This window comes from Myodes glareolus, chromosome 25, assembly GCF_982192425.1.
Source record: "Myodes glareolus chromosome 25, mMyoGla1.1, whole genome shotgun sequence".
NCBI classification, from domain to species: Eukaryota; Metazoa; Chordata; class Mammalia; order Rodentia; family Cricetidae; genus Myodes; species Myodes glareolus.
The window spans coordinates 34,827,185-34,849,306 of NC_142050.1; the positions used below are offsets into that span (position 1 = coordinate 34,827,185).

General features: G+C 41.3%; 1 protein-coding gene across 6 annotated transcripts in view; it reads right to left on the reverse strand.

Annotated features, from left to right (window-relative positions):
* Dgki (diacylglycerol kinase iota) overlaps positions 1 to 22,122 on the reverse strand; it is a 455,950-nt gene that overhangs the window by 86,063 nt on the left and 347,765 nt on the right. For 5 of the 6 annotated variants that reach the window (XM_085683757.2, XM_085683755.2, XM_085683753.2 and 2 more), the window contains 2 exons: positions 15,751 to 15,830; positions 13,216 to 13,260 (listed from right to left, as the gene is read on the reverse strand). In XM_085683757.2, coding sequence (XP_085539883.1) covers positions 13,216 to 13,260; positions 15,751 to 15,830 — 125 coding nt within the window. The remainder of the gene's footprint in view (positions 1 to 13,215; positions 13,261 to 15,750; positions 15,831 to 22,122) is intronic. The other variant, XM_085683758.2, reaches the window with a different exon arrangement.

Below are 22,122 nucleotides of genomic sequence, written 5' to 3' on the forward strand. Positions count from 1 at the left end.
TTCAGGGGACTTGAGGAGCAAGTACTACACAGAGAGGAATCCAAGTTCACGCTGTGTTGAGTCTGCCTCTGTCTTCAGCCCCGCCCATCCAAGATTGCAGGATGTAGGAAAGAATCACTGTGTCAGGCTGTCCTTTTGGAAACCCATCTGATCCCTGCTGACCCACTAGCAATGTGCATCTCTTCCTTAGTGTTCTCTGGGCTTCTCACTTCAAAGATAGCCAATACTTAATCTTACGTGAGCCAGAGGTCATCTCATATAAATGCATTCTTTCCTCTAGCTTGAGATGAAAAGACTTCCTCTCCAAAATTCAGAATTTTGCAATTACCCCCATACGCCCAAGAAACTTCCTCTCTGGAACATTATTAAAATCCACTCTGCTACTCTTGAACCCAAGTCTTTCTCTCTGCGCCGGTTTCCTCTACATATAAGCAATGTCCCTCAATCGATCCTATTTCATCTTCTGATGATTTTGTTAGTCATCCCTTCTTGTCCTGGCAAACTCCTGGAACATGCAGCCTGTCCCTCTCACCTTCAACTCCCAGGTACACATTGGATCATCCCTAGAAATAAATCCTTCAGATTCTCCCCAGAGAGTGATAAGAGTACCCCCCCCCCAAACTGGGTTAATATTCTGAGTTTTCGCAATTCCTTGGAGTCACTGAAGGCTTTGCTTTCTTTACTTTTTTTTATTTTTCAACATTAAAAGATAATAATGTCATTTCCCCTTCTCTCTTTTTTTTCTCCAACTGCTCCCATGTACCCCCCCCTCTCGGCTCTCTCTTAAATTCATGGCATCTAGCCTCTTTTTCTAACAAGCACATCATGTTACTTGTAGGTGTATAATTTCAGAGACAACCATTAGGGGGTAGATAACCAATATGGGGGCTGATACCCAGGGTAGACTACTTTTAGGCCCTCAGTGTTCTTTGACTGCGTGGAGTTCTTTGTTTATCCCTAATCCATTAGCGAGTCTGTTGGTGTCATCCAGGTGGAGATTAAACTACAGGGATGGAAGAGCACGCTGGGGCCTGGAAGGTGGAAGAGGGAGGATTGACTCCTCGTGTTTCCAAATGTATAAAAGTTAAGATGCACCCCTCTGACGAGGAACTCGCTGATGATTCCTGGGGTGGGGTGCTTATTGTTTACAACAACACATGACTCTTGGAGCCGTCTAACACTGGCTGGAGTAAAAGTGAACTCATTGACAGAAAAGGCACAAGTAAGGATGACCAGCTCTCCGTGGGAAGATACAGGGACCTTGACTATTATTGACAAGTTTTAAAAAGTTTCTGTTACAGGGATGCCCACAGAATGCAGATATGCTGAATATAAGGTAGACTTGGCAGTGGAAGCCATGTGTGTGGGTGGCCTGGTGTACACTGATGAGACAAGGAAGGAAAGCAGAAATAGCATAGGAGAAATGACAAGAACCAATCAGAGGCCATCTGGACTTCCTCCTGAGTTAGGCTCTCCTGCCACTGCCTTGCTCACTCTTCAGGCAAACTCACCGAGGAACAGCAAGCAGCACCAGTGGATGGCTGTCAGCATAGAGGCTGCAGCTCTGCAGAAAGCTGCAGGGGGTCCTGCAATCTGTTTAACATGTTGTTTGGATGAATCTGGTGCATGGCGAAGAGCCATGGGTCTTAGCTGGGCAAAGGAGATCCATCTTACTACTAGAAAACTTATCTAGACCGAGTGTTCTGCTCAAATAGATTGCACAAATCAAAGATTGATAGAGGAATGATTGGCCTCCCTCTGGGCTGTCACCAAAAAAATGTATCTTTATGCATCTGATTTGCTAAAGCTATAGAGGCACATCTTGAGCCGGCTTTGTCAACTTGCTGGCTGAGCTAAATGAAATCTCGGCAGTTGTTCAGTATCCATGTTTATGAGAACTGTGCTTAATGCTTTGAGAATTGTATTTTGACACATGCTATCTGGATCTATAGAAACTTAAGGTCTTTAATATATTTTTATAAAATGTGTTAGGCCACCAACACCTTGTAGATTTTCGTAAAAGAAAAAGATGACTATATGCCAAGAAATCTGAAATGATTTAAAATGTTTATTGGTAGCTGTGAAAAACTAATAAAGACATTAAGCAAAGATAACTGTCTCCTCAAAAAATAGAGTAGCTCAGATACCCAGTGTGCTTTCTGAATCTTAATACTATTTCTGTAAATAACATTCGACAGAAAACGTATAGACGAACTTGACTTACTATTTTTAAAATATAAGGATATGCAATGTGCTCCCCTCCCCCACCACACACTAAATACATGTTAAGAATGCTTGTGAAAATTTTGTGCTAATTTGTTAGACTCATGTGCACATGCATTTTCCAGGAGAGATGAACTCATTTTTCTACAGACTATCAGTGTAATCTCAGATTCCTGCATGGCTAAAATAATTCAAAATTCTTATTCAAATAATCCAAAATTTAGGTAAGAAGAAACTCAACACAATAAGGATATCTGGATCATTAGAAACACCTTAAAATATCCCAAGACTCAAAAGCAGGAACTGCTGCTCCAAAGTTGAAGGGAATTCAAGGTTGTGGCTATTCCCTTAGTGAGGACTCGATTCAGTTTCTCTCCTAGAAGGAGTCAATGGCCTCATCATGCATTCCCATCACAGTCCCTCCAATATATTTGCTTTTAGAGCCTTAAGCTCTCTATATTGTCATTAATGTTTTTAATTGCATCTATTGGCTTTCTATGTATGGGTGTTTTGCCTGCATGTATTTCTATGCGCCATGTGCATGCCTGGTGCCAATGGAGACCAGAAGAGGACTTTAGATCCCGTGAGACTGAAATTGCAACCAGTTGTGAGATGCTATATGGGTGCTAGGGATTATACTTGGTGGTCTTAAACACTAAGCCACCTCTCCAGTCTCTTTTATTGTCATTTTTTAAAGGAGGGAAGATTTAGATTGAGCACAACATAGCCTTAGTAAATGAAGTTGAATAGTACATCATTAATGACAATATAAAAATCTGTGTTAAAAAATCGATTTTCCTGAAAAGGAAATGAAATACTTGCTGAAGAATGAAGATTTGGCTGTAATTTTTGGAGGCTATTAATGAAACAAAGATAGAGACCTGACTTCTCTGGGATGCTACCTTGAAACAGATATGTGTTCTCTCCAAGTGAGCTCATCAAAGGACAGCTATGAGCATAATGAGGTCTTGTGCCATGTTGTTAGCATGTATGTTAGCATACAAAGAAAATGCAATTAATATATTCTTAGACATACTCTGAAATTAAACTACCTATTTTTTAAAGCATACATGTGAAGGGAAGAGGACAGAGCTCAATGGGCAAAACATTTGCCCTGCGAAGACAAGGACCCAAGTTCAGATCTTCAGCACCAGGGTAAAAGCTGGACGTCACAGTGTGTTCCTGTTACTGCGGCATGGAGGGGTGGAGACACATGTACTCTGGAGCTCACTAGCAGGCCAATCTTGCTGAAAAGGCAGGCTCTAGGTTCAGTGGGAAACCCTCCTTCCAAAATTAGGATGAAGAAGTGATAGAGGAAGACATCCTGCCATCATTCTCTGACCTACACCAATGACTACAAAGGAATCATACCTGCACACACACACACACACACACACACACACACACACACACTCATACATATGCCATATACACACAGAGAAAAATTTACAGATACAAAAAAAAAATGTGTAAAAGTTATAAAGTCTTATAACTGGGAGTGCTAGTACATGATGGTAATCCAAACACTTGGAAGGTGGAGGCAGGAGGATCAGAAATCAAGGCCAGACAGTTTTATGTAGTGAGTTGAACCCAGCCTAGGCTACGTGAGACCCTGGGTCAATAAAAATGTAAACAAACAAACAAGCAAAGCCATGAAATCGCAACAAAATTCTGTCCTTGACACACTGAGACAACAAAAGTTGGAACTTGCCTTAAGTTGTGTAAAATAATGTTTCAATGTAGTGGACCAACAAAATATAAAACATATGCAGGCGATCAACCAACAATCTATAAACAGAAAAGCAATGACAAAATGTATAGGTGCTGGGGCGACTTCTCATTAACCAAGGGAAACCTGGGGTGGCGGCTAAACTAGTCACTGGCATTTATTTGAGGTTGAATGACTGAGAAAAAATTATTTATGGTGGAGAACACTGCTTTCGAAAAGCTGTATGAACCCACCATCATTATCATAATCATTGCAAAAGAGTTAATGTAACAAAAAACCATTTCTGTCTTTGGGGTATTTAAATGTCACAGGGAGATGAACGAGGAGAGAGAGAGAAAGGCAAGAGACTCTGTCTATGATCCAACTTCAGTTGAGCAGCAAGATCTGAGAATCAGAACCCTGATCTCCAGAATGCCTGCTTTGAGGGTTTGACCAATCCCAGCTCTACCAACCACTAGCTGAGAGTATTTAGGGAGGGCTCTTAGCTAGTATGTGTCTTAAAGGCCTTGTTTGTACAATGGCCCCTGTAGCGTTTAATCCTGAAGTATTACGGAGAAATAAATGAAGTGTGTAAAACGTTTGATTGCTGTCAGCTCCACGCTCATATGTACTTGCAAACATCGGAGGCCATCAATGTCCACAGAGAAAAAATAAAATCCTGTCGCCTAAGGCAATTTCACCTTTCGTCATATGAGGAGCTCGTGGGACACTGGCTAGACTCCCAACCAGACCCTGTACATGGTGCTGCCTTGGCACACTGATGCCCCATTGCCGTCAATCTCAGGTGAAGAAAGATTCAAGGAAAAGCAAGAAATGCCTAGGAGAACACATGAACGAAGAATGGCATCAAACAAAGGCTGGAATCACGCTGCTTGTTGGCTTGGTTCTTGCGAGGCTTATCTTATCCAGCAAATGTGAATTACTCCAAAAGAGGGGGGGAGATTAATCTCCATGACAAATATCACCTACCACTAACTTTTCCGAACACCACCAACTCTTCCTCTTCCTCGTCACTCATAATTCTGCTTGCTGGATGCTTATTTTCACAAAAATCAAATTCTTATGTGCTAACACGGTTAACCAGTTGTTACACAGCTGTAACATGATTGTTGTGGTGATTGATTTTGTTTAAATGTTTAGTATTTAGATCCAGCAAAATTCAAGACATGTCATCCTGAAGCTGTAGAGTGAAGCTTGGCATACTATCCCCAACAGGGTGACCTCTAACCCACCTGACGCTCCCCTCATTCCTGTCTGTATCCACTTCGGGAATTCCTGTGTACCCAATATGCCAAGTTTCAGTTTCTTTTCCAAAAGCAAAGCCATTTTAATTATGGCTTTAACTTATTTCCTGGCTATTGCTACAAAGCCACCAATTTAGGGGGAACAATTTTTTTAAATCTGCAGCCAAAAGAATCAAGAGTCAGCAGAGGACATAAATTATGAGTGGAACAAAAGGCTTAGCTTCCATTTCATAAAGCCCTTCCCTTCCGAGGATGAAATGCATGGCTCAAGTCTTTGGTCTGAGGCAGCAGACTTCAAATAACTGTGGTGCAGATGGATGACTGAGCCGTGCCAACAGACACCATCCTGAACCATCTGGCCCTGTTCTACTGAGCTCACTGACAAGATGTCAAGGAGAACAGGCGGCTGTTGACTTTCTCTCTCCTTGATTCCTCCCTTCTTCTCTTTGTCTTCCACCTACAGCTTCTGCACTGACTCAACTCCATTACCTAGGACTGAAAGGAGAAACACAACAGCCATCTAGAAAACATTCAATAATCTCTGGAGAATTTCAGAGACTGGTAAAACTTATCTTCTTTTTGAAATTGCGAGTCTCTCCTTCCCCACTGCTCCCAATTACTTTTCTTTTTCCACAAACCTGGCCTTACATATATATCCTTTGATGACTATAAATGAAATAAAATGGAGGCTATTCATGGTCATTATTGGTCCATGTAAGGAATATTTTATAATGGGGAAATGATCTTTCAGCAATATGTGCATGAAGCTTTAAGTCTTAAAAAGCTACCCAACCTGGATTTACTTATCTGCTCCCATATTTTATTTGGAAATATAGGTAAATCTCACTAAATTGGTTGTTTTTGAAGCCATGACCTTAGGCTTCTGTGCCAGGTACTCCTTTGTTATGGAGAAGTTGACACAATCTTACCCCTACCTGCTTCCCCTGCCTTCATACTGCCACTCTTTCTTTCTTTTTTTTTTTTTTTTTTTTTTAGTAAATTTTATTAAATTATAAAAGTTTCCATTTCCGCCCCCCCTCCCAACACCCTCCCACTCCCCCCACTCCCCCCCTCCTTCCCCTCCGTCCCCCAGGGCAGTCAGGGTTTCCTGCCCTGTGGGAAGCTCCAGCTCCCTCCCCCTCCCTCCAGGTCCAGGAAGGCGAGCGTCCAAACAGACTGGATCCCCAAAAACCAGCATATGCAGAGGAAACAGGTCCCAGTGTCATAATCAATGGCTTTTCAGAAAGACCCCGGGCCAGCCACAGTCAGAGAATCCGGCCAAATTCCGAGAATCTGGCTAGATCACATCCTCGTTCAGTCTTTCTGAACCTCCATTTGTACCCAAGGTCAGACCAGCAATGAAGAACCGTGGTGTGAAGAACTGAAATATGTCAGGAATTACTCTTGGGATAATTTAAGTAAACTACTTACAGCTCTCTACTTAGCAAGAGATGGAGCCTAGAGACCTCTTTTGCCCGAGAGTTTGGGATCTTACAAGGTACTTTTTAGCTTCCTGGGGACATAGAGCTATTTGAGGTTTTAAAGGAGACTTGGGAAATGCCCTATCTGAAAGAGAACTCCCTAGACAGCTAAAGCAAAATCTGAAAGACAAAAAAAAAAAAAAAAAATCGAGAAGGAGCCTGATGGGAATGAAGATCTTCCTTCTACTACCACCTAAAGTTTTGCCAGATATTCAACCATTATCAACAGTCAACTTAATCTTCCTTGCTTCTTGTCAGACAAATCACTCCTGGTAAGAGCCTTCCCTCTCAAATTCTCCAGTCATGTTTCCTGTCCACTCTCTCCTCCATGGACACTGCTGCTTGAGAGCTGCATAGAATATGATGATCAATGGGCTCATAGAGGAAACATTCCCAGAAGCAAGGAACTGATCACACTCACTGAAAGAGCGTTCTGTCCACTATACTTCCTGGATACGTACTGTACTTGTATTCTGCTTAGGTCTTGTACAAGTATGGCCGATTTTAGCAAGTTTTTAACATGTGATTTGGCTAAATGTTAATCTTGATGTTTATCATAATACTTTTCACAAAACAATGTGACAACTGTCTATCACCTAAATGTTTATCCAGAGAGGGTAAAAATACATGATGAAAAGAAAAGAATGAGCTAGAAGTTCATTTATTATCAAGGTCTAACAGCAATGGTACACTATTATGAAAAGTAGGTCATCTGAAAAAATAGTTGTGGTATAATATGCATAGTGAGTGCTCAAGGAATGTAAATTTATTTTCTTTCAACAATAAACTTGCATGTGTATGGGTTTAAGCCTATATAAACAGAGGGAAAGCTAGGGAAGGTATCACACCAACAAAGTGCTATTCAAAGGACTACAGGGGGGAGGGAGGGAGGTAAAAGCTAAGCCCAGTTCTTGCTGTGTGTGTGATCTGCAAACTAACAGACGCCAAGATTATAAACGGTTGTAGACTGCACAACACGTATGGCTCACTTAGGAAGGCCCAGGGAACTATCAAACGAAGCTTGATGATATCAAAGACAAATATATATTGGAGGGTTAAAAAAGTAAGGCAAGAATGAGGGAAGCATGTTGCTAAAGGGGAATTTACAACCTAAGCCACGGTCCTGAAACGTTCTCTATTGGATGTTTTTAGTAAATGATGTACACGCCTTCTCTTCTACTTAGACAAGATCATCAGACTATGTGTGAGTGACAGCAATGCTAGAAGAGGGAGGACCATGAATAAACTGCAGCCTTGGCTTCATGCAACTCCCATGATCAGCCCATTGTGGGCAATGCATTTCCATCAGGTAATGCCTCACCAAGTGCCTGGCAGAGAGGAATCCTGCATTTGGGGCTATCCACCCATGCAATGTGGACAATGACTCCAATTGGAGCAAAATTAAAAATAAAGAAGAGAAAAAGCAATTCTCTTGGACTAGGTATTAGTTCTCAGGCAGGATTTAATGTCATAGAAAAGCATGTGTGTTCATGTGTTTCTGAAAGCCACCTAGAATTAATTAGATATAATTAAGATAGTTCTTCTCTGAACCACCACTTGGCAAGCATATGCAAAAACAGCTCTTAATTTATATTCAATTATGCACAACTAATGCACACAGCATCCCTATTATACACTCCAGTAGGTTATCCAATTAGGCAATAGTCACCTAGCATTTAACTGTTCCTTCAATGTGAATGAAATGTGTCTTTCACAAAACCTGAACGGAAGTCATCTGATCTGGGAATCACTGTCTCATTTAATAAGGTCCAGTCCAAGATCACCTTTCTCTTAAACATCTCTTACCCACCCACTCTTTACTCTCTGTACATTCCTCTCTGTGCATCTAGACACTCACCTTTCCGTTTTAAAAGTATTTTAAATTTATGTCTTTTAAATTTTGGTTGATTCTCCCAGCCCCTCTCCTGTCTCATCTCCTGATTCTCCTATTCCCCACTGTACCCTTTTGGCCTCAGGGCTCTATTTGCTCTACTGTTTCCTCCACTCCCTCCCCTCAGAATTCCCCCCACACCCATTTCTAGTTTCCTGGCCTTTACCCATGTTGATTCCTGCCCAGGAACACTGATTTAGCAATGAGAAATTAAGATCTACATATGAAGAAGAACAAACAGTATTTGTCTCTCTGCGCATGTGCTATCTTATGTAATAGAACGTTTCCCGGTTCCGCCTATTTTCCTGAACTTTTCGTCATTTTCTTTTAAGTTAGTTGATTCTTAATTAAAGGAATCTCCTGGATTAGTCCGTTTTGTACTTACTATTGAATGCTATAATCACTAAAATTTGTCAAGTGAAATTGATAGTATTCAAGGGTCCACCAAGCTCTTCTTGAAGAAATGTTGAGACTTAGGGCAGACATAATAATGCTTATTAAACAAGGTGAGTACCCTTGGCTTTCTTTAACATACCTGGCCGTAGTTATAGCTGCCTTTATTCTTCCTGGTTGTATTTTCTCCCAGTTCATTCTTTCTTCTTCTACTTTCCTCACCTAGACTTCACACCTCCCGCAAACCCTTAGCGTGTCCCAAACAAAATACAATGACGCAGAGATTCTGGGGCTCTAGACTACTGACATTAGTGGAGAGATAATACTTTGCTGTAGGAGACTTCGCTGTGTTACATTCATATATATTTAGTGATGCCATTGGCTTCCACTCAGTAGAGTCCAAGAAATACCTACAGGCATTTCCAGATGCCTTATATTGGGATCAGAGATCATCCTTAGTTAAGAATCATGACAATAGTTGAATGATCAATGCACATACTTGGTACATATACCCATATACAGGCATTCATACATGGACATGAAAAGAAAACAAACTTCAAACAGAAGTTCCTTCCCAAGCTCTGCCTTTTTTCTGGGCTAAGATAAATGAATTCTAACTTGCAAACTGATTTAGGCTTACACCAAAACAATCTATTCCCTCTTCACTTTATGATTTGGGGTTTAAATGGACAGTAATTCTGAAAAGAGAGAGAAAAAATAGAGCTATCTTATGGCAGATGGCTTCAGGAAGCATTGTTTATCAAATACAGTCTAATTTATTTATAAATTCCAGTTTATTTGCCAATCTGAAGAAGACACGAACCTACCCACCGTCTATTTGGCAGCTAGAAATTACACCAGATGCCATTAGCGTGAAAGGGCTTTTGCATTTTGGCATCAGAGAGGTGCATGCAGGAACTTGCAGCTTATTATAAACAGCCGGCAGATTCTCGTAGGGCCCATGCTGCCTTGTTAGGTTAATGCAAGGTGTCATTGCTGAGCCCCATGCATTGCTGGCAGTTGCAGCATTGGAAAAGGTAAACACGAAAGCAAGGAAACGGAGACACGTAAGCTGCAGGACCTGCCATGCGGCTCACTAACGGGGCATCTTGGGCACATGCACATTTTTGAGGGTTTGTTTTTTGTTTTGTTTTGTTTTCCTGACAAAACAAAAAACAAAACAAAACAAAACAAAACAGTTAACTAAATCCCACCTAACATCTTGGCTGCCAGGAATCTGCCAAGTTGCTCTAGCTTACTGATGTTTATTCAATCTCCCTCTCATACATAATAAAATTCATTAGAAAGTATTTAAGACATTTTGGCATCCTGTTTCCTAAAGTTTATTCTCCAACATCACCGCCTCCACTGAGACAGTCCAGAGATCCTGCTGTTACAGTTTCTGGGTTAGGAAACAAAAGTTAGTATTAAACTACCCATCGGGTGGTTTTGCCATATTCTACATGAAAAAGAGTGGCATCAACATCCGTGCATTTTATCTGCACTGTGGGAAGATGCGGAAATCAGCACACAGCTCAACACCTCACACTGTTGTGAGGTTCTCTGACCCTTGCTCTTCCAAGCAGTCTGGGCTTGGCTGTTGCATACCGCCTTCTCCTCACCGAGCACTCTGCTGCTAGGGTCGGCTTCATGGCTCTTTGTGACTGACCGTTCTCCCCACTTGTGCTCTGTCATGGCCGTTGAGGATATACAGAATGGCAGCAAGGCCCCTTCCGTATCTAGGCTAGCTCTACGTGATCTCCTCCAAGCCAGCATCGTGCATTTGCTCAGGACTTCCCACAGTTTTGATCTCCGAGCTGGGGATTTTGAGCGGACTTTTTAACTACTCATATTTCTAACTTACTGTTGTTCACCAAACCTCGTGGAGTCTTCCAGACTCATCAAGATCAATGGGGCCGAAAGCAGAAGTGTTTATTCATCATCCTTCTAACACATGCCTCCCCTGATAATCTCAATAAAATGTGGACATTTATTTCCTGTAGCCTCTTGCCTCCACCTGCTCACCCCTGCTATTGGGAGATCCCTCTTTGCACTAGGGTAATTCTAGAAAATTCTCTCTCTCTACATGTCTCTCTTTCTCTCTGTGTGTGTCTCTCTCTCTCTCATTCACACAGATGTACACATGTACATACACAGGAACACACGCTCACACCCGCGTGCACATGCACACACACATTTTCTCACACACACATGTACACACACACACACGTATGATAAGGAAAGATCCTAGGCCTCTTTATTACCCAAAGGTTGCCGACTACTCTCTCTGTTTCTTCATTTCAGCATGATAAGGGGGAGGTTGGTGATGCCCTGATAGGCATCCTTGATCAGCATCCTTATTATTCTCCATGCTTCATGCACAGAAGCGTTTGATGTCACAGATATATCATGGCAGGGCTGACACCAAGGTTTGAGTTGACTGGAACTGATCAAAAAGTACAAAAATACTTCCAGAAAAAAAAAGTCATCAATATTTTCCCATATTGTTACTACTTGACAGTAAACGAGACAAATATCCATATCATATTCTACAAGGATTCATCTTCCAATCCATGTGGCCACAAAGTGACATAAAGAAATTATGATTAAAAAAAACACCTGTGTTAAACACGCTTACATCATAATAACAGTCTACACGGCAGGCTAGTGTATCAGTACATGAGTTTCATAAACCTCTGCATCAGTGCTTAAAGTACTTTAGAGAAATTGTGAAAGTTCAAAATTTCCAAGAGGAAAAAGTGCAAACCTTCGTTACAACAATAGCTTTTTCTCCAGGGTAATTCCTGATGCCAACTGTTAGCTACCAGCTCCAGCCTATAAAAGCTGATAAATTTTCCCTTAAAATGTTGATATCAATCGTCCTAGAGTGAATCGCTGGTTCATTCTCTTACTGTCACCTTAAGTGAAGTCGCTTTCAGTCACAGCCAGATGTGACTGAACATTCTGGAATAGTAGAACATGTGTGAGACAGAAACACACAAACAAAACCACCGAGGCCACCCCTGCCCCTGAGTCTAAAGACAAGAGTGCTGCCTTGGGTGATGGTGTAGATCTCAAAAGGGAAACACTGCTACTCAGGCCACAAATTTCAAGGTCTTCTCTAGACTGTAGTCATTACTGTTCTTATAAAAAGACAGTGTACTAGAATTTTTTGAGTACAGAGAAACAGACATTTAAACCCAAGTGAGCTAAACGAGGGCTTGCCCAGCCACAGCTTGGCGTGACAGTGGTCAGCAAAGGACTGGATACACATGGTGGTCCCGGGGACTGTATCTCCTGGTGTCACTGGTGCCACACCATCATGTCTGTGCCCTCTGTGGTCGCCTCACAATTAAATGCATTGCTCGTAGCGTGTCCTCATTATGTGGCCAAGTTAACATGTAAGTCTCCTGTCGTGTGGAGACAGAAAATGACCTACAGAGATTTTATTTGGAGAAGTTGTTGGAAAGTTATAACTCCCGTACAGCCCTCCTGGCACGGAAAGGCCAATGATTTCTAAGATGGGAGCACAGCTGGAGAGGACTGTAAAATGGTGACTAAGCAGATGTGGGCAGCACAAGAAGGCTAGAGCGCAGGAAAGAGACTGCACTTCCAAAGTACAGTGGGCTGAAGACAGCCAAGGGCTCTCCTGGTGAAGAAGATAGGAGCCTCAAGAGTGGCCTATCAGGTTTCATGTAGCTGACAAGCACAGGAGAAGCCCGTTACATGTATAGAACTTTGGGTCAGCACTATGGCAAGCAGCGCATCTCTTCTCTGGGTTCAGAAACCCACCTGGGACCTCCATAGTCTCTAGGCCAGGGATAAACTTATTAGAAAAAGAGCAAATCAGAAATATGAGCAGGAAAACGGAGCACGAACCCTAATTGACTGATAAGTAAAACCCACTTGATCTAGTGTTGTGCTTATAAGACTCAATACGTACTTTCTTTGCTAAACTAACCTGAGTTGAGATTTCTGTACTAATATGTAAGATAGGTGTAACTAAAAGCACTTCACTTTTTATCGTATTTTTTTCCAAATTATCTGAGAGGATGTCTACAATCTACATGTGCACTAGACTACAACAGTATAAAATCAGGAAAATGCGCACTAATCAGAATAACAACATCATGGGGATCTTTATGGATTAAGCCGATCTGTGGGTAATATGGGGACTCTAAAGAGTACATGCAGTGAGAGAGGGCACTCGACTTTCTGGAAAAAAGGAAACAAGTAGAAGCAATTACGAGTTACCTGGTAATGAACTCTCTGTGACCCAGAAGAAACTGACTGCAAGTCCTAATGAAAAAAAATGAGGGGGAAAAAATCCATATCTTATAGTTAGTTTGAACACTCCCACCAACTCAATTCCCAATTTAATGTCACCATGCTTATCTGAAAAGTTTCTTAATTGATCAAGGTTGGCCCACGAAGTTCATGTCAGAAACAATAAAAGGATATTAACTTGGGTAATGAGAAGACGGATCATTTTGTGTTATAACTTAGGGTATTCATCGGCTAGTGATGTCCAACTGATAGTTTTGTCAGCATAAATGGGAAGCTGCCTTCATTTGTATCCTAACTCTCTGGCTTACAGAGAAATCTTCATGGGCAACCTTAAATGCCTAGAATTTATCTTGTACTGAATATACTTTACCACATACTTACAAGACGCTTGGCAAACAGGAGCTTTCATAAACCTCAGCCAGGAAAAAGCAAGCACTGGCCACGTCCACGTCATCACGAAGTGCAAGTTGACAGATGTGAAAGGAAATGGGCTTTGGCCAGCAGATTCTGAAGCCAGACTCCCTTTTACAAAGTTTTATAGCTAAGTCGTCACCACTGCCACAGGCCTCAGGCCTCCTTGCTAACAAGCATGCTGATGCTCTATACAGATGCCAGCAGTCCTGGGCACCTCTGTCCTCACACCTGCTTCCCCAAGGGTTTGTCACCCGGCTCTGTGCCCAAGCCACCTTTAAAACTTCTCTTTACTTATTGAGATCAGTTTTCTTTGTCTTCCTCATAAACCTGCTTTAGTTGAATATTAAGTGTGATAAGCATGCCAATATCTTGGTTAAGCTGATTTTTTTTTCAACAAAGCCAACCAATTAGCCATGCATTTTGCCACTGTGGAGTAATGCTGCAGTACTTTAGTATTATTTTTTTAATGAAAAGATGTAATATCGATTATGAGTCACTTTTGAAGATTTTATTTTATTTGTGTATATGTGTATGTGTTTGCATGTGCATGCATGTGTGTGCTTGTGAATACTAGAGAGGATATCAGATCTCTTGGATCTGATGCTATAAGTGATTGACAACCATACAACATGGATGCTGGGATCTGAACATGGTCCTTTGGAAGAGCAGCAAAGGTTCTTAACTGCTGAGTCAACTCCCCAGTCTATAAATTCCCCCTCTTTGTTTTGTTTGTTATGTTTTTGTTTTACTGAAGTTTAATGTATAATATTCCAGAATAAAATGGTAAAATGGAGCATTATTTTGAAAACTGAGATACTGCAGATTCTTTAAATTTAGATTAGGACCCAAACTGTATGCTAAAAAGTTCACAGATATTTTATTCTTTAAGTAATCACCCACACTAAAAATCGCTAAACAAAGCCACAACTACAAAATGTATTGATTTTCTCATTCATGCTGGTATTCAAATTTTGGCATTTATCCCTAAATACCTTTTGGTTCATAATTATATTTATACTCTTAAGAATTATAAGCATAAAATTAATTTTTAGAGCCATCAGTATGTGCTTCCTACCTAAACTCATTTCTAGTGAGATATAATGAAATGTACAAAGTGGCCACAAGTAACACGATTTAAAAACTACACACCAGCTTTATTTATAATTCATTTATGTTCATTCGGTCATTGTGTGCTGCATGGAACAGGGTTATTGCTCTAGGAGACCCCTTCAAATCACCTATCGGTTTCAAATATTTTAATCAGGGCCATTTGAAGAAAGAAACTGCAGTGTGAACAGGGGTCCTTCATCTGGAAGCCATGATGGAGAGGAATGTTTATGCTTCCGCCACTCCTGGGATGGAGAGAGCTGCCTGCCCCCACCTGCTATACCCACATATACACAACTTTGCCAAAACCATCATCTGTAATTGCAATGATGAGTTTGGGTCTCTTGACTTTCCTGGCTCAGGTCAAACCCATGAGAAGGTCATATATGAAATTTCCCCTTTCCCTTTTTTCGGTGACAAGACCACATTAAGGGAAAATTTACAGGTCAGAAAATGATCCACTTGGTTCTGATATATGTCCATGAATAAGAAGCTACTCTTTCCTGTGGAAGAAGTTTCATTAAAAAAAAAAATCTAGCTGTCTCTGACAGAAGTCTATGCTGGATACAAAACATCAGGTAGCCTCAAAACTCTAGGTTCTTTCATTATTTATCAGTTCTTTTGAAATTCTGAATAGCTAAAAACACACAGGTATGCAACCTGGCAAGTAGGTGGAATTTCCAAGCTACAGTGTAGCCGTGGGGCACACCAGGGCATCAGCACCTGTAGCTCACCCAGTAGGTCCTCTTCCATAGCAACGGGCAGAGGAAACCAACAGTAGAGATGAGAGGGTGGTGGATGCTTAAAGGACAGGCCACAAACGCCATTTCCTTTGCTTCTTCATCAGTTTAGATACACACACACACACACACACACACACACACATATATATATATATATATATATATGCACATATGTATATAGCTGGTAATTTCTTATTGAAGGGAACAGCTAGAGAGAATAAATAATAAATCAACTCACCTCCTGTAGGCGGTCTATGTACATACGGCAGGTCTCCAAATCACAGTCTCCACGAACAACGAGAATACCCAGAGGGATGGCTGAGGGAGGAGGAAAAAAAATCTAAAATAACATATCAGGTCTTTAGACTGACTTAAATGTGTTTCTCAAGAGTAAAAAGAAATCTTACAAACATTATGGGAATCTGGATACAACCATGAACAGAGGCAAGTGTATGCTCTATGAAGCTCCTCGGTGGCCACAGGGAGCTTCTTCTTCCCAGCAGGTGTCATATATTTACCTTGTTTAACTCGTGTTGTCCCTGCCACCGGGCTTTTTCCTCTGTGGCCCTGATATGAAGTATAATATCTAATATCGCAGTGATAATAGGACTGCAAAAATGGGCAGCGGCTCACCGCCAGCTGATAGTGAACACCCACATTTGCAGTAGACAGCAAGAAGACCTAGCCTGGGGAAGCAATGAAGCGTTCAGGATTCTGGACACCCACCCTTTCTCTGCCTGAACACACGAGCCTCGTCTTTCGGCCCATTGCGATAGCTTGCTATGTCTATGCCTGGAGCTGGTCAACTGCTGCTGCTGCCTGACGGGTGACAGCAGAATTAAATATCTAAAACTGAAGGAGGGAGGAGAGGAGGAGGGAGTCAGCATGAGGACATAGGAAGGAAGGATTCCTGAAGATAAGCCGTTATAAACCAAAGTCTTTAAACTGAATTTAACCCATGAAAGACTTGAAAAGAACAGGCACCACAGTGACCATCAACAAATGAAATCACAAAGATAAGTTTTTATATAACAGGATAATATACATTTTAACATAAAAATGTTTTAATAACTGTCAAAGTAGTAAAGGAATAAATAAATAGTCACTATGGCATAATTTATACTAAGGGTATTCTCTGAATCACACAAAGCCTCTTTGATCTTTTATCTGAAAAACAGGAATGATACCAAGAGAAATAAGTAGCCCCTTTCTCAACATTATTCCCTGGATTGATTTCCACTAGGGACAACAGATCAATACCTCTTCTTTTTTCCTGCAGGTTCATCAAGTCCTGCATATATCGATCTTTGGAGCATCCATCACCTGGCTGGACTATGTGAGCCTGTGGGTGAGTATGAATTCTCTCACATCAAGGATGAAGCTTTTTCAGCTTTACTCTCCATGCATGGTCAAGAAATGGTAAGTACTCAAAATGTGTGTATAAAAAGAAAGATGATGAGTTAGCATTCACTCACGTGAAAGAGAAAAGTGTGCCTTCACAACAACACACACCATTTTTATGGGGTAGACAAAAGTAGAAGCAGAGAAATAGAGAGCACACGTGGAGGGCCAACTCACTGTTGGTTAGAAGCTAAGCAGAAGCTTAGCTAAGCTTCACTTCTAGAAGCTAAGCAGAAGGTGAAGCTACCTCTGCACGCCATCTCTTTGGGAGAACAACCTCAAATGACTACAGCTTCCTTCTTTTTGACAATAAAGAGAAGCATTAAGGACTTGTAGAGTGACGCCCAGGCATTGTGGAAGGGAGTGGAAAGGAAGGGGAGTAAGTACCTCTGTAAGGTACTCGTTAAGGGGACCTGCTAGGTAGAGGGTGCAGTAACACCAGCGCCGCATAGGCTGAGTCATAAATTACAGCCCAGCCTGGGCTACATAATGAGATCCGGTGTGAGCCACAGGGTGAGACATTACTTTAAAACAAGCAATCAAACGACAAAAGGAGGAAAGTGCCGTCAGCTATACTATCAAATACATTTTGACTATGGTCATCCACCAAGCGAAGAGCTAAATGATATTTTAATAGTTGAAGAAGGTCGAGGAAAGCTAAAAGTTTTGGCCTAGGTATAGAAGTAAGCCAAAAGTTGTGGAAAGTGAATATAGCTATAATTCAGGCAGTTTATATGGAAACCTTGCTAATATGCAAAATACTTCCTCTTAATTTCAAATGTGGAGAAGTAAAATTCAATCAATAACTATCTATCTTCTTAAATTTGGAGATAGAAATTAAGAATACTCTTTCCAATACCTCTCATCTCCTTCAATTATCCATACCTGGAGTTAGTCTTGTCTGAATATAAACAAGCCAATGTACCCTAACTACAGGCATTTTAAACTAGAGTCAGACATGGCTGAGAATCCACCAGGAACAACCCGCCAAGCTGTTTTTCCAAGATGTGCAGCTCAATTCCCCTGCAGGTCTAACTGGCGGTTTTTGCCTTCTCCTGAAACAGGTGACTGAAAGAAACTGCATTTGACTAAGGAATGCTTAGCTGTTGGAGAAGAAGAACGATGACCTCTCTTGCCACTTCACTGCATGGTTGCACTCAGCAGTCATGTGCACTCTCGTACGCAGGAGATGTGTCCACAGCCATTCACCCACGGCCTCTACTCCCCACACTGTTTTGAACTTGAGAACCGCTCAGCTTAGCTCTTTGCTCTGCCTATCACATTACCGGGTCCCCTATAGCCTTGATTTGAAAGCCGCTGTGTTTAGAAAAGGTGTTTGCAGAATTTTGTGACGATGAAATTTCACGCCCTATTTAAAACTGAATCACTGAACCATCACTGTTGGTTCCCCTTCACTACCTTCTGGGCACCGTCCGTGAGAAATGGAGTCATTACACCACAAGGGTCAGCTAGTGTCAGGAGCTCCGCGGTTATAGCTCTGTTTAGTTCAAAGTCATTCCCACTCTTTCTGCAAATGGGGAAAAAAATAACTGTACTGCAAAAATGTCACAGTCACCTTGATTCGGGACTTATCTGGTGAGAAGAAACCAGAAACTTGCGGGAAATTAACACCTTCCTTTTGCATTATTGATAACCAGCTGCCAAACTTCATGTCAAAGTTTCCTCCATTTTAATTAAGAATAGTGGAAAGAATGTTTCTACCCTGAGCTTTAGTGTCCCTGTAGCTGCTTTGATTCATTTTCGGATCCTTTTAGAGACCCTGCCTTCAATAAACACTGCCAAATACTGACTCTACATAATGGGATATATATTAGTTAAAATTTACAGTTTCCAACTAAGCAAAAAAGAAAAACCCGCCTTCATGAGTAAAATGACAGATTTAGCACATTTACTTCTTTTTCTCAAAAATGTTACTGAATTATGGTAAAATTTCATTTTTTTAAAATGTATTAGCAAGGAAAATATGGAAGCAAGAAATGGGCCAAACGTTGGTAATGGAGTGAGCACACATCGGAGTCTATCCCTAAAAGTGTACAACAGATACAGAACATTGGAAATCTGCAGGAATAGGCAAGGGTGAGATCCCAGGCATATCCTGCATCCTCACCCACAGGAGACGGAATGCACCTGTAAGTAAATTTAAACAGGACTTCTAGCTGAATACAATCAGGAATTGAAGATTTCTCATAAGTAGTTGGATCTAATCCAATCAACCCATGATTTTTAGATTCCAAATAAAGTGTTGATAAGTTTCTGATGAAAGAATTTTTAATTTTTTTGCATATTTCCATACATTTAGCTGTATCCTCTGAGTTCAATTCTTATTTTCTTCTTCCATTAGTTTTCATTATGTAAATAAAATCTCCTAACAATTTTTAAAAAAAAATCAAAGAGAATGAAAAGCATGGTAGAAAACAGAGAAAGAAGTCAACTTTTGCTGGAAGCCCACATCATAGAGGTAAACAGCATATACAACAACCAAACTTCTCCTGCCTCCTGGGCATCTGACACTTTCCGTGCTTGCCTTTAGCTTTTTCTGAAGCTATTTGAAATGAAAGAAACACACAGAATGCTCTGGGCCTCCAAATTCCAGCATCTTATAAAAAGATTCTCTCTGTACCAAGAGACCCTAAAGCGTTACATCATAATGAAACCCCAGTGCAAGCATTGACACATCTAAAAAAGCTCTCAGCTCCAAGAAGTTTAGAATTCTCTCTGAAAAAGGGCAGGGAGGGAGAGGAAGGGGAGGAGAGGAGAGAGGAAGGGAGGAGAAAGAACAGGAGAAGCAAAGGAAGAGAAGACAATGATGGAGGAGGGTCATCTGTCTATGTATTACTTTCATTGGTTAATAAAGAAACTGCCTTGGCCCTTTGATAGGACAGAAAATTAGGTAGGCGGAGTAAACAGAACAGAATGCTGGGAAGAAGGAATGAGGCAGTCGCCATGACTCTCCTCTCTGAGACAGATGCAGGTTAGGATCTTACCCGGTAAGCCACCACCTCATGGTGCTACACAGATTACTAAATATGGGTTAAAGCAAGATGTGAGAATTAGCCAATAAGAGGCTGGAGGCAATGGGCCAGGCAGTATTTAAAAGAATACAGTTTCCGTGTAATTATTTCGGGTAAAGCTAGCGATGTGGGGGGAGGGGGAAGCAGCCCGCCGTTCATCCTACAAGGAAAGAGGAAATGAATGAAGCAACACACTTTACACTACAGAATCCTCCGTGGGCTTGCTCTAAGCCCCACAAGGACCGTGAGAAGTAGGGGAATAGAGCAGCTGAAGGTAGAGTGCTTTGTGTTGGGTGGAACTAGATCCCTGTACTCCTCATGCTAGGCACAGAAGATGGGGGATAACTGGCAATTTGCAGAGTACAATGACCTGGAACTTCATTGCCAAAATCTGGTATCAAGGAATCTACAGTCTTGGCATGAGGAAAGACTCCTTTGAAATCTGACAAACCCATGGGATAATGTGTTAACATGGCAGCAGGCCCACCCCCAATAGTTGTTAGGGCCCAAGGTGAGAATGGTACACTTGAATTTCATGTTCCTCCACAGGTACTAACATAAAGTTTCAAAACTGTGAGAGTAGGCATCACTTTCCTACTTTGTAAACAGACCTTTGCTGATGCCTGACGGAGGTGTCAGAATCAGAACTCTAGGAGTCAATGACATACTGGAACAAAGGACAGTGCCTGTGACTCAAAGCTAGAGACTCCTTCTCTTTTCACCCAGAACACGAAGACCCTGTATTTGCGGACAAACCAGACCACACCGCAGAACTCTCCAAAGTCCATGCAAACAGTTCCCTGTAACAGGGCGTGGTTGCATCCACACTATATACTGTCTCTTCAAAACTGTATTAGAGGAAAAGGCCTATAAACATCTAAAGAACAGACTTAGGGCTACCAAGAATTGTGAGACCATAAAGCCTAGTAAAGAAATGCAATAAGAGGTGAAGCCTTTCCCTCAGCACTGACATTCTCCAGGAAGCAGGGCTTAGCTGGGAAGGACCACAGCATGGTGTGCTAAAGTTGGGCTCTCCTCACATGAACCTAATGGCAGCACTGACTTGGAGTTCTCATGCATCAGTTTGCCTAGTTCACATAAAGAAGCTTGAAGTCCAAAACCTTTACCAAGAATCTCAGCATTCTTGGTCAGTTAAACATCTCTCACTCACATTTTAAAAATATATTTATTTTATTTTATTATGTATAGTGTTGTGTGTCTTTGCATGAGTATGTATACATGAATATGAGTGCTTGCAGAGGTAAACAGAGGTCATTGGATGCTCTGGAGGTAAAGTTGCAGCCTACCCATGGTATGTACTGGAAGTCAAACCCAGATCCTCCAAAAGCCACTGAGCCATCTCTCCAGCCTTGTCTCTCACTTTTAACAATGAGCAGAAATGTAAAATATGATCAGAAAACCGGGACATCCATCTAATACAAAACCTAGAGAGTAAAATAAAAGATGAAATAAAATGCAAAGTCTAAAAAAGAAAAAGCTCTAAAAATATTACCTTTTAACACAATTGCAAAGTTTTCAGAAAATGAATCCATCTGTGAAATCAAAGTACTATTTGATAATGTTAGAAGAAGAGGAAGAGTTTGAGAGGACAGGACCTCACACAGAAAATAACCAGACATACCAAATACTTTGAAAATTAAATTTTGATGGAATAAATACAGATCTCAGTCAAAAGGTCACGAGATAAAGTTGCGGAAAAAGGTAGGTAAAATATATGTATATGGAAAACATGACAGAAAAGTTGAAGACTAGGAAGTCCAGCATCCAATGTGGGAGTTGAACAAACATGAGAAAATAAGGAAATTGTCAGAAAATAAAACATTGGTTTCCAAACTGAAACACTCTACCAAGCATCCAGCACAGCAATATAGTGAATACACTCCACTACGAAATGTAAGAGCATCGGGGATGTATGTTTATACCTTCAGACAGATGCCATGCTCTGTCATGATCAGGGAAGCTTCTCTTTGCCTTCTACAGTGGGGAATGAGGAGAATCGCAGCTAGCCAAGGTCCCTAGAACAAGTGATGGTTGAGAGCTCAACCCTAAACATCCCCTCTGAAGCCCAGGGATGATCACCAAGGAGGGAGTAGAAAGAATGTAAGAGCAGAAAGAGGGAAAGCTGTCAAATGTGGTCTCCAGGGCCTGACCCAAAG